The sequence below is a fragment of the Scyliorhinus torazame genome, chromosome 10, assembly GCF_047496885.1.
Source record: "Scyliorhinus torazame isolate Kashiwa2021f chromosome 10, sScyTor2.1, whole genome shotgun sequence".
Taxonomy (NCBI): domain Eukaryota; kingdom Metazoa; phylum Chordata; class Chondrichthyes; order Carcharhiniformes; family Scyliorhinidae; genus Scyliorhinus; species Scyliorhinus torazame.
In genome coordinates, this window is record NC_092716.1 from 101,864,636 (window position 1) to 101,878,039 (window position 13,404).

The window sequence follows — 13,404 nt, forward strand, 5'->3', positions numbered from 1 at the left end:
CTCTGATCGGATGAACAGAAAATCACAGACTTCAATTTCCTGATATACCTGGCCAGCATCTACTCAGAAAAGCAACCCACTGTCTCATTTGGTGATTTATGACAGTTCTACATCTACCTATTACTCATGCTCGCTAGTTCTGGGCTGATTGCTGGATTTGCTAATTTTTGATATCGGACTCACTTTTGCATGGATTTTGTCCTCGAAATATTTAAAGAGAGTCTCAGTTACAATTGTGCTTCTCTTCTTGCTTTGTGCAAAGCTCCCGATATCGCGTTCAAACTCATTGACTGCTTTTTTAATTTCAGCCAGTGCAAACTCAGCTTCCTCAAGCGTAGCCTAGAGAAAAAAAACATACCGAGTTAAAGAACTTTGCACTTTGAGCAGTCACAAAGACAGTAGCCAGAAATTTTCTTGAGACTCAGTTATGACAACAGGGCAAATGCAGATCAGAGGAAATTCCCAGCAATCAATTTTCTCATATTCTTCCTCCACTTCTCATATTTTAATTTTTATCTTCCCTCCGAACTTACTATATTCAACCTGGTTCTCGCTTGTATTATCAACATCTGACATGAACCCCCTTTTTCAGCTTCTTCACTATCTCTTCCATCATCCAGGGAAATCTGACTTTGGTGGCCCTAGCTTTCCACATGAGAATGTACCCCCCCCCCCAACACACACACACAGATGGAAACATGTAAATAAAACCGGCGGACAAGCCGAGCCAATGCACATCTAAAGGGGGACAGGGATAGAGACGGGGTTATCTGGGTACCCTGCATGTACATCTCCGTCTCCAGTTTTCGGAGGGTGCTGTCACATGCAAATAACTAAAACACTATAAGACATGTCATATAAAATGCGAAACCAATAAAATACTAAATCATACAGTTGTGGGTTGGGGGCGGGGTTAGCTGTTATTGGTGAGGGGGAGGGGGTTATTCCTGTTACTATATGTGATTGGTGTGTGTGGGGGGGTGTTCTCCTTCTTGTAAACTTTGTAATAAATCGTTAGAATCACAATAAAAATATTTCCAAAAACATCTGGGCCAGATCCATTCTCAACGCACGAAAGCTGCTCCTCAACCAATTAAATATTTTTACTCTAGATTTCTCCTTGTCCTTTTCTACAGCTAACCCAAAGCTTATGATTCTATGATCACTGTCCCCTAAATGTGCCCCTTCTGATACTTGATCCACTTGACCCACTTCGTTTCACAGAACCAGATCCAGCAATACTTCCTTCCTAATTGGACCAGGAAAATACAGTACTGATCAAGATGACACTTCCTGAGCACATTTCAAAAACTCTTCCCCCTCGCTGAGTTTTACACTATTCCTAACCCTGTCTATATAAGACAATTGAAGTAGACCCCTATTATCACTATTTTATAGTTCTTGCACCTCCATGTAATTTCCTTGCAAATGTTCTCTTTATATCTTTCTCACTGGACGGTGGTCTATAAAATATACCCAGAAGTGTAATTATACCTCTATTATTTCTTAACTCTAACTAAATAAATTCTGTCTTTTACTCCTCCATGTCATCCTCTATCTCCAACACGCTAGTATTCTCTTTAATCTTTACTTGCGATTCAAAATATTTTTCTCCTATTTTGGAATTACATTCCATGATTCCATCTATTTTTTAATGTGCAAATCACAAACCAGCAGTTTAGATAGAATACTTTAGCAATGACAGACCTCTAATTTGGTTTTAGATGCATTTGAGAGATATGAATATTTGAAATACAGTATTAGCTGCTTCACAGTATCTGTTTAGAGTCAAGTCACTGATATGTGCAGACTGAACAGCATGGCTTTGTGTTGTCACTTACCTGTAAAATCCGAATTGAGTGGTCTGATTCATGCTTCATCTTTGCTAATACCTCTTTTGTTTCCTCTAGTTCTCTATAAGCAATGTTGCATTTCTGGTCTGCTGTTAAAGTCAAAAGACGCTCTACTGTCGCAATGCGAGACCTGGATCGATGCCTTGACCGGCCCTGCAAGATTTACCAAATACTTTAAGTTCTGAACTTTACATTTTATAATAAAACATAATCATTGTTTTTTTCTAAACTTTTCAAGATTTTCCTCTGCCACATATCTTCGGTTGAGAAGGCTGCAAGTCAAATTTCCCAGGTTAATTTAGCCAGTGGGCTCAGACAGTATATGCGTTTCTTGGTGTAGCTCATCCTTGATGTTTCCTTTTTCCTTTTGGGGGAAGCTCTTGCTCAATATCTGCTCATTATTTCCTGTAGTTCTGACTGCTACTGTCAGGACTGTGAACTCAGTTTGGCTGAAATTGCAGGCATGAAGCACTTACTGGTCCTAGAAACATGTGGCACAAATATGCCACGGACTGTTGGCAGCTCAAACTCCACTTTTCAAATTCATCCAAATCACTGCCACCAGATTTATGTGCTACCTATAAAGGCCATGACTTACAGCGTGGCCAGCATACAGGGAGTGCAAATTTCCAAGTACATGTTGGTTATAAAGAACTGTTAGGCAAGCAAACCATTTTCCACATAGGTGCTGACAGTGAGCCAGGTTCTTCACAGCCATCATGCTATCAAATAGCTACCCTCCCCATCTGTTCTTCTCGTACAAATGAAAAGCTGAAACCCTCTTCCCTGGCAAAATTAAGAATATTCTTAACATTATAAAAACAGTTGCAAAAGATTACTAATCTTAGTTGCGCTCAACCTCAGATTTTCCTCACATTCCTTCATTATACCACTAACATTGGGCCTACATCCTACACAAGATAGACTACCATGACAGGTGAATCACTTTGTAAAGCCAGAGCTACTTTTCATCAAACAGGTATGAAATTTTGTTACAGATATTTCAGGTTCCTTTCTCTCAGATTTTAAACATTAAAAACCAATGCAAAAGTATTAATACTGCTCTTTGGGTACTACCTGTGCCAACTGGGCAAGCTCTTGTGCTTGAGCTTGGGCTTGTAGGGCCAATTCTTTGGGCACCAACCGTTCATAGTACTTAGCAAGCATATCGGACTCTATCTGCAAGGCGTCATTGGAAGTACTATGTTAAAGAGAAAAATAAATCACTGAAATGCACAGATTATCAGGTTTATAAGAGGAAGCATGGCTTACACAAGAAATTCTGAACTGCTCAAAGTATATCAAATGGAGTGCATAGTTAATTTGAGTCCACCATGACATTACAGTACCTCTTAAATATCACAATATTAGCAGACTTGCTATATCATGATTTAAAATGTCGCATTATCAACAATTTTATTAAATCTTACGTTGATTGATCAGAATCTGCATCACTGGTTAACAACTGATTAAAACAAACAGGAGCATCTATCCTTATGCTACTTCAATCAGTCAGTTAATCAAGTAGTGGATAATTAACACCTTCAAAATCATCAGTGAGCTGATCTCTATCTAATTTTGCAATGTCAGCTTGGTGTACTCAGCATGGGTGTGCTCGTGACCCATTGGACTTGATGATGGGTGATTCCCAGGATGGGAAGAGAGGTCAAGTGTTCAAGCAAATTGATGGTAAATTTTAAAGAGAATGAGAGAAAATGTTGGTAACAATTCCAGATGCTGCTAGTCAACCAATGATGATCTGCTGGCTGGGAGATGTAATCACAGCATAATAGTTTACATTGTCAGTTTTTATTGTAAATTTAAATATTAATATAAGCATTTAAAATGGAATAAGATGACAGGAGATGCACAAAGGCATAAGATTTCTTACCTATTGTCAATAGCATTGATCACGGTGAATCAGAGGATTTAGTGCTTTGTAACCATAGGCGTGTCTATGTTAGTGTTATGAATGTGGAACTTTATAAGACAGTTCTGTTTTTAATGTCTCCTTTAATTTAAGGTAAAACAGGATGTCCTGGTGAAATATACTAATCTCTGCCCATGTGATTTGGTTGTCATGGGGAGAGAGGCCCAGCCAAATACCTAAAGAAAATCAAGTGCCAGTTTTCGCACCTTGACACAAAAGAGGCACAGCTCGTCTTTCTGGACACAGACTCACCAACTCAGAGACCTGGAGAGATGGACTGCAAATAGCTCTGCAAAGCAGAGGAAAAGACAGTTTGCTGTTAGCCACAAGGATCTGGTTCGAAGAATGGAAATTGTGGAGATTTAAGCACCAAGGAGTCGCTAGGGCCTTGCTGCTGGAAGGCGGTTCATAGATACTCAGAAGATTGAGTAAAATTACATTCAAAGGACATTGGAAGATTCATCTTTCTGTGGCAGGGAGAAGGAAGCCCACTGGAAAGCTGGGAGAAGTGTGCGATTTCACCTTCAAGGCCACCTATCTACTGAAAACTTGCACAAGAAGTAGAACCCCGACAGTGCAGAAGGCCATTTGGCCCATCGAGTCTGCACCAAACCTTTGAATGTGCACTCTACCCATGTCCACCCCACCCTATCCCCATAACCGCGTATCTTAACTTGCACATCCCTGGACACTAAGAAGCAATTTAGCACTGCCAATCCACCTAACCTGCACATATTTGACCGTTGGGAGGAAACCAGGTAGACACAGGGAGAATGTACAAACTCCCCACAGACAGTGACCCAAGGCCGGAATTGAACCTGGGTCCCTAGTGCTGTGAGGCAGCAGTACTAACCACTGCACCACTATGCCGACCCACGGAGAAAAGGCGAAGGAGTAGACCACACAGCCCATTGTGATTGCTCCGCCATTCAGTACAATCATGGCTAAGTTTTGGTTGCAACTCCATTTTCCCATCCACTCCCCGCATCTCTTTTGTGATGTAACTTACAAATAGGAGTCCAGTATTTTTGATTGAGTTAATCAGTCAATAGTGGAGAAGGAGGCGTGCCAGTTGAGGTGGCAGGCGGCACCCCAGGAAATCATTCCCATACAGGAGAGGGGGGTGAGTTGGTTTTCGCCCCGGAGAAGGTGCATAAGGTGTTTGTACAGCTCAGAGCCTCTGAGGATGATTCAGAGATGGTTAATTTTTTGGAGGAGTTGGAGTGTCCAAGGGTAGAGGAGAATGACCAGGAGGGCTTGGAGGAGCCACTGGAGGCAGAGGAAGTCAGGAAGGCAATTGGGAATATGCAGATGGAAAGGCACCAGGGCCAGATGGGTTCCCGGTGGAGTTTTATTTAAAGTTCGCGGACATGTTGGTCCCACTGCTGGTGGAAGCATTTGAGGATGTGGTGGCTCAGGAAGTGCTCCCAGAAACGATGAGCCAGCCTTCCATTTCACTCCTTTTGAAGAAGGATAGGAATCCGATGGAATGTGGGTGATACCAACCAATGTCGTTCTTGAACGTGGACGCAAATACTTTAGTGAAGGTGTTGCCACTCAGATTGGAGGGGTGTCTGCTGCAGGTCATTGGAGAGGATCAGACGGGATTTGTGAAGGATAGGTGATAGTCTTCCAATGTACGGCAACTGTTGAATGTGGTGTTGTCTCAGGCAGAGGGGAGCACTGGATGCAGAGAAGGCCTTTGAGAGGGTGGCATGCAGGTATCTGTTCGCGGTGCTGGAGCGATTCAGGATAGGGCCGAAATTTGTGTTGTGGGTTAAGTTGTTGTACCAAGAGCCAAAGGATAGTGTCCGGACAAATAATGTAAGCTCAGGCTACTTCCGACTGCATAGGGGAATGAGGCTGGGATGTCCTATGTCCTTTCTCCTATTCGCGTTGACGATTGAGCCTTTGGCCATCGCCTTGAAGAGGTTGTATAAATGGAGGGAGATTATGAGAGGGTTGAGAGGAGCTCAGGGTGTCACTGTGTGCCGACGACCTGTTGCTGTATGTCACGGATCTGGCTGTATGTCACGGATCCGGTCCCAACGATGGGGGACACAATGGGGATACTAAAGCAATTCAGAGTTTTTTTCTCGGTATATACCGAATCAGGACAAAAGTATATACCGAATCAGGACAAATGTTTTCCGGTCACCCCACCGGGGAGGGGAACTAATTTGGGGGTGTTGGCGGTTAGGCTGACAAATTCGCATTTCAGCCAATTGGGGGTACAGGTGGTAAGGATTTGGGCGCAGCTTTGGAAGCTAAATTTTACAAGCCTAGTGAGCAGGGTGAAGGCAGACCTACAGAGATGGGACAGTCTCCCACTGTCATTAGCTGGGCGAGTGCAATCAGTGAAGATGAATATCTTGCCACGGCACTTGTTCCTGTTTCAATGCCTGCCGGTGTTTCTACCAAAAGCGTTCTTTGTAGGGGTGGAAAGCATGATTTTGTCATTTATATGGGCAGGGAAGGTGGTGAGCAACCGAAGAATGGCCCTACAGAGGGACCGGCCTTCAGCGGGGTTGGGGCTGCTGAACCTGCGCAGAGAATGCAGAGAAGGTGTTGGGTTGGTGGGTGGGATCAAGAGTCAGTTTGGGTAAAGATGGAGGCCAGGTCGTGTGAAGGGATGGGATTGCGGGTACCAATGACTGCCCCACTGCCGCTTTCCCCAAGGAAGTTTCCAGGGAGCCCAGTAGTGGTAGCTACGCTACAAATATGGAGGCAATTACAGCAGCACTTTAAAGGGGGAGTAGGTTGAGGATGATACCAATCAGGGACAACCATATTTTTGAACCGGCTAGGATAGGCGGCAGGTTTAGGGGATGGGAGGATAAGGGGGTAGCAGCAATGCGGAATTTGTTCCTGGAGGGGCGGTTTGCGAGTTTGTGGAGAAGTATGGGCTTGCGCAGTCTGAGGCGTTCAGGTATTTGCAAGTCCAGAATTTTGTGAGGAAGGTTTATTCGAGTTTTCTGGATGTGCCACCAGTGTCATTGGTGTAGAGGGTACTGTCGCTGGCCGGGTTGGAGGAGGGTAAAACTTCAGATATTTATGGGAGGCTGCTGGCGAAGGACGGGTCCTCATTGGAGGGGATTAAAGCAAAATGGGGGAGGAGTTAGGGGGTGAATTGGAAGAGGGGATGTGATGTGAGGCCTTATGAAGGGTGAATGCCACATAGAAGTGTGTGAGGCATAATCAAGGTAGGGGGAGGAGTTTACAAGAGGAAGTGGAGGGGAGGAGACTGGGAGGGAGGGTGGGGGGATGTCTACCATTTATGGGTGTCATTCACGGTACTCTTTCAGGGATTGGATGGCGTTGAATATTAGGGGGGGGGGTGGGTGGTTGGGGGGAGGGGTGGAATATACATGTCAATGGTGACCATAGGCAATTCCTGATTCCTTTTTCTTTTTTCCTTTTTTTCCTCCTTGGGAAGTTTCATTGTATTTGATGCTTATATTGTCAGGTGGGCCGTTGTTTGGTGGGTGATGGGAGGATGGAATCATTGTTGTTGATAAGGGGATTGACATTGTATTTGTTGCTGTTTACTGTTTGTTGGTGGGGTGTAAATTCTGAAGAAAATGTGAAAATGGAGAATAAAAATATTTTTTAAAAAAGAAGCGTATGAGGCATGGGCTCATACAACTGAAGGTGGTGTGCATCGAGCACACTTAACGAGGGCAAAGATGAGTCGGTGTTTGAGGGGGTAGAAGTTAAGTGTGAGCGGTGTGGGAGGGGCCCAGCGAATCATGTACACATGTTCTGGGCATGTCCTAAGCTAGGGAACTTTTGGGGCTCTTTGTTTAGCACCAGGTCGGTGATCTTGGGCAGGGAGCTGGAGCCAGGTCCCCTAGAGGCCATATTCAGGGTGTCAGAGCTGTCGGAGTTGCAGGCGGGAGTAGGGGGTGGGCAGATGTTTTAGCCTTTGCCTCGCTGATTGTTCGCAGGTGGGTTCTGCTGGAATGGAGGTCAGCTTCTCCACCCAGTGACTCGGTATGGCTGGGGGACCTCCTGGAATTTTTGTACTTGGAGAATGCTAAATACACGGTGAGAGGGTCTAATTGGGAGGTTCTATATAAATTGGCAACCGTTTGTTCTGTATTTTACAGAGCTGGTCACTGTCAGCTTTTGGGGGGAGGGATGTGGGGGGTTTGGGGTGCTGTTCTTTTTTTGTGCTATGTTTTTGTATTTGCATATAAATTTTAAAATGTTCAAGACTTCCAGTGGCGGCATGTAGGTGGAGGTCACACGTTGGGTGGCTCTTGCTAGAGCTTCTGGATTTTGGCCCTTTATACCCAGTTTTTGGGGGCAATTTTGGATGATTAGGTGTTGGAAAGTGTGAAGACGTTGTAGGATGTTGAGATTCCAGAAGAAGAATCAGGGGAAGAAGGGGGTGAGCGAAGGTCCTGCGATGAGTTTGATTCAGTCCAGCAGGAGGAAAGATGACGGGTGCAAGCTTGCTGAGTGGAGCTGTGCCCATTATGGTAAATAAGCTGGCCAAAGTGATGGCGGCGGAGTTTGAACGGCTGTTCTTTAAGCATTCTGATGTGCATCGCAAAGAGATGATGACCTCGCTCAAGAAGTGGTAGGTGCGACTCTTGTCCCGGTAAAGGAGGCTTTGGCTAAGACATTGATGGCGGTACGGGAGCAAGGAGAGGCGTGGAAGGGGTGGAGGGGGCATTGTGGCAGCACAGAGACTAGTTCACCTCGGTGGGTGAGGAGGTGCGGAGGGTAGTGGAGAGCATTAAAGGGCAGAGAGCTAAAGTGGAGGACCTGAAGAACCGGTCACGAAGGCAGAATCTAGGGATTGTGAGACTGCCTGAGGAGGGGGTGGAATGCCGGAGGCCGACGGAGTATTTTGCAGAGATGTTTGCTAAGTTGATGGGAGAGGAGGAGGACCCCTCTCTCTACAAGTTGGACAGGGTCCACCGGGCACCCCGGCCGAAGCCAAAGACGAATCGAGAGATGGGGTGGGAAGGCGTTGGTATTCGGAAGGTAATAATAATATTCTTTTTTATTATATTGGCCTTTGGCCAGGCGAAGACGGCATTATACAAGAGTAGCGTGAGGTTTGAAGTGGTCTACCTGGTGAAGCTGAGGGTGATACACAACTCTAAGGACTTCTACTTTGAGACCTCGGAGGAGGTGAAGGCGTTCGTGAAAGCTGAAGGACTGGGACTGAAATTAGTTTGGACTTTGGTGGCAGATCTCTCCTTTTTTTTAATTTTTCCTTGGTTTTTGTTCTTACCTGTGATCAAAGTTGGAGTTGAGAACGGATGGTTTGGGGGTTGATAATGATCAGCAGGGATTTAATGTTTTCTTTGGGTCTGAGGAATTATTGGGTGGGGAGTTTGGAAGATTTGGGTGTGGGGGGATTTGGTGTTGCTTTGGTTTTCTGTGTGGGGAATTGGGTTCTGGCAGGGGCCACCTCACTAGCAAATGCAAATTGGCTAGTGAATGGCAGCAACGTGGGGGGAGGGGCCACGGTCATTGGAGCCTGTACGGACAGGTTTCAATGGGCCTGGGAAGTGTGAAGGGTGGGGGATGGGGGTTGATGCTAGGGAAGGCGTTCTTGAGAGTAAGTCATTGGGAGGTTTCTGGGAAGAGGGGAAGAGGCTGACGGTGATTAGGGGTCGGGCTGGGTCCCGCCTGCTGGGCGGGGCCAGGAGTAGCACTTATGACTGATAGGAGGGGCTGGGAGGGGGTGAGAGATCTCCGGTCAGCGTGGTGACTTTGAACATGCAAGGGCTTGGGGGACAGGTGAAGCGAGCAAACGTTTTCTCGTATTTGAAGAGCTTGAAAGCCGACGTGGTGCTGTTGCAAGAGACCCATTTGAGGGTGAAGGACCAGGTGAGACTTAGGAAGGGCTGGGTGAGTCAGGTGTTCCACTTGGGCTTTGACAGCAGGGCCTGGAGGGTGGTGATTCTGATGGGTAAAAGGGCGATGTTTCAGATGGAGAAGGTGGTGGCAGACCAGGGGGGCAGGTAATAGTAACGGGTGCATTGGGAGGGAGATTGGTAGCATTGGTTAGTGTATAGGCACCGAATTGGGACGATGTAGGATTTAAGAAAATGATGTTGGATGCCATTGAGGATTTGGTTACACACCAGTTAATACTGGGAGGGGACCTGACTACAGTGTTGGATCCAAAGGCGGACAGTCCAAGCCGCGTTCGCTGACTTCTTTTTTTTTGGGGGGGGGGGCGGAGGTGGTGGTGGGGGGGGGGGGGGGGGGGGGGGAGGGGGGGGTGTTGGCCGTGTTTATGAAAGAGATGGGAGGAGTGGACCCATGGAAATGTTTGCACCTGCGGGATAGGGAATATTTGCTTTTTTCCCCGGTACATGTGTATTTGAGGATTGATTTTTTTGTGTGATGGCGAAGGCACTGTTAGCTAGGGTGAGGAAGGTAGAGTATTCTGCAATCGCTGTTTCAGACCATGTCCACCTCCACCCAGTGTGGAGCAATGTGATTGAGGATTACCTAGGGTTCAATTGGAATGGGGAGGTGTCGCCATTGAAGGCAGTAGTGAGGGGCAAGGTCACCTTATTTAAGGCACAGGTGGACAGGGAGGCAAGGGAGGAGTGGCAGCAGTTGAGAGAGGAGATTTTGGAGGTAGATGGAAAGTACGCGGAGGATCTGACGCCAGGTCCTCTGGCGAGGAGGAAGGAGCTACATATAGGCGAAGTTTGACCTTCTGTCCAAGGGAACGCTGAGGTGGGCGAGGGGAGTTGTGCATGAGTATGGGGAGAAGGCCAGCTGATTGTTGGCAGGCCAGCTCCATCGACAGGCGGCTACGAGAGAGATTGTTCGGGTCAGGGATGGGACAGGAGAGCTGGTGGTAGCAGCGGAGCAGGTGAACAACATTTTTGAAGAGTTCTACAGGGATTTGTATAAGTCAGTTATGAGGGAGTTTTGGGGGGGCGATTGGAGTGCCCTGAAGTAGAAGGGGAGGAGAGAGCAGGATTGGAGGAGCCAGTAGGGGTGGAAGAAGTGCATCTGATGATAGGGAGAATGTAGATGGTCAAGGATACGTTGGCGCCGCTGTTAGTGGAAATGTTTGAGGAGGCAAAGGTCAGGGGGGCATGCGTCAGTCATCCATTTAATTGCTGCTTAAAAAGGACAAGGATCTGGTAGAGTGTGGGTCATACAGGCAAATATCTCTGATGAATGTGGATGCCAAGATGTTAGCGAAGGTGCTGGCATTCAGGTTGGAGGAGTGCCTTCGGCAGGTGATTGGAGAGGATCAGACAGGCAGGCAGTTGTCGTCAAATGTGCAGCGGCTGTTGAATGTGGTGCTTTCTCTGGCAGAAGGGAGGGAGTTGGAGGTGCTGGTGGCGCTAGATGCGGAGAAAGCGTTTGATCAGGTAGCGTGAAGCTATCTGTTTGAAGTGTTAGAGAGGTTTGTTGCATGGGTGAAATTGTTGTATAAGGATCCGATGGCGTGTGTGCGAACAAATGAAATTAATTCAGGGTACTTTCCGTTGCACAGGGAACGAGGCAGGGATGCCACGTGTCCCCACGTCTGTTTGCGCTGGCAATAGAGCCCTTGGCCCTAGCGTTGAGGTGCTCAGATAAATGGAGGGGGATAGTGAGGGGAAAGGGATGGAGAATAGGTTGTCCCTGTATGCTGATGATCTGTTGTTGCATTTTGCAGACCCAAGCTCTTCTGTGGGGGATATAATGGGACTGCTTAGGAGATTTTGGACATTTACAGGCTCCAAGCTGAACTTGTAGTATTTTGTGGTGTCTTCTCTAGGGGCGGGAATCAGAGTGGGGGTTGCCATTTCAGGTGGTGACAATCCATTTCAGGTATTTGGGAGTGCAGGTGGCCCAGGATTGGGCCCGACTTCGTAAATTGAACTTTGCACATCTGGTAGGTAGAGTTAACGCCAAGCTGGAGGAGGAGCTGGGGATGGGGCTAGAGGACAGATTGCGGTGTGAGGTACTGTGAAGGGTGAATGCCTCAACCTCATGCGTGAGACTGGGGTTGATACACAGGACGTACCTGATGAAGTCGAGGGTGAGCCAGCTGTTTGAGGGGGTAGAGGTTATTTGTGAACAGTGTGGGGGAGAGGCCCAGCTAATCATGTATGGATATTCTGGCCTGAAGGTGTAGAAATTTTGGAGGTTGTTTTTCAGCATCATGTCGATGATTTTACACGTGGATTTGGAGTCTAGTCCCCTGAGGGCCATATTCGGGGTGTCAGGACCTGCCGGAGTTGCAGACGGAGGACAGATGTTTTAGCCTTTGCTTTGCTGATTGCTCACAGGCAAGTTTTATTTTTTATTTAAAAAAAATAATAAATTTAGAGTACCCAATTCTTTTTTTTCCAATTAAGGGGCAATTTAGCATGGCCAATCCACCTAACTTGCACATTTTTGGGTTGTGGGGGCGAAACCCACGCAAACACGGGGAGAATGTGCAAACTCCACATGTACAGTGACCCAGAACCGGGATCGAACCTGGGACCTCAGCGCCGTGAGGCCGCTATGCGAACCCACTGCGCCTAAACATTATTTAATCAGCAACTAATTTATGTTACTTTAATTTTTGTTCCTGTAAAAGACTTAAAACATTAGATCTTGTTAAGCAATTCTTTCTGTCACTGGGAAATTCATATCTCTTAAAAGTTATTGGTCTCTATATGGATTGTGATAATAGGTAGAGCTTAAAATCAGACATGGTCTCAAATTGACAGTTAATTAAGTATGTTAAATTCCATTTCTTATATATTCTGAGATTTATACTGTTGCTTTGGTGTTGGATTTGACAACTTTGGCCATTTTCCATCAAAACTGTAAACAAGTAGTCTTTATATTTTACATGTAAATTCCTTTATAATAATGATAATCTTTATTGTCACAAGTAGACTTACATTAACACTGCAATGAAGTTACTGTGAAAAGCCCCTAGTCGCCACATTCCGGTGCCTGTTCGGGTACACGGGGGGAGAATTCAGTGTCCAAATTACCTAACAGCACGTCTTTCGGGACTTGTGGGAGGAAACCTGAGCACCCGGAGGAAATCCACGCAGACACGGGGATAACGTGCAGACTCCGCACAAATAGTGACCCAAGCCAGGAATTGAAACTGGGACCCTGGCACTGTGATGCAACAGTGCTAACCACTATGCTACCATGTATCTACTATATTTGATTTTTATCCATTGTTGCTAATAAGGGATCAAATACAATGGATGGCATGGATGGCATAGATGGCTGAACACTGGTTGTGATGAGGGTAGAAGAATGAGTATCTCATGACTTGAAGTAGTTTGTGACTTTGTGAACACTAAACTGTGAATTTGGTATTTTGTGCTTGGTTCTTCGGCCTGTATCTCTGTGTTTGTCTTTTCTATATCATACAGAGCTACAAGGAAAAGTAAATATTCCAGTTATTATCAAGAAAAGCATGATAATTACAACTTTCAAAATTCAACTCTTTAAAAATACAAATTAAATGAAGAAAGAACATTACCTTTCACTTTCTGGAACTTTCATGTTTGACAGCTATTACCAATTACAATGTTTACATTTTCTCATTGTCAATGTAATTGATGATAATCAGAGTATAATTAGCGACTGTCTGCTTCGGAACGCAATTTTTAAATTGAACTGAAT

The 13,404-nt window shown here is 45.9% G+C and overlaps 1 protein-coding gene across 2 annotated transcripts in view; it reads right to left on the minus strand.

Annotated features, from left to right (window-relative positions):
- The window catches only part of cfap263 (cilia and flagella associated protein 263), a 98,429-nt gene that overhangs the window by 42,932 nt on the left and 42,093 nt on the right, over positions 1-13,404 (minus strand). For both annotated transcript variants that reach the window (XM_072518524.1, XM_072518525.1), the window contains exons 2-4: positions 2,931-3,054; positions 1,842-2,006; positions 184-339 (exon numbers count right to left, since the gene is read on the minus strand). In XM_072518524.1, coding sequence (XP_072374625.1) covers positions 184-339; positions 1,842-2,006; positions 2,931-3,054 — 445 coding nt within the window. The remainder of the gene's footprint in view (positions 1-183; positions 340-1,841; positions 2,007-2,930; positions 3,055-13,404) is intronic.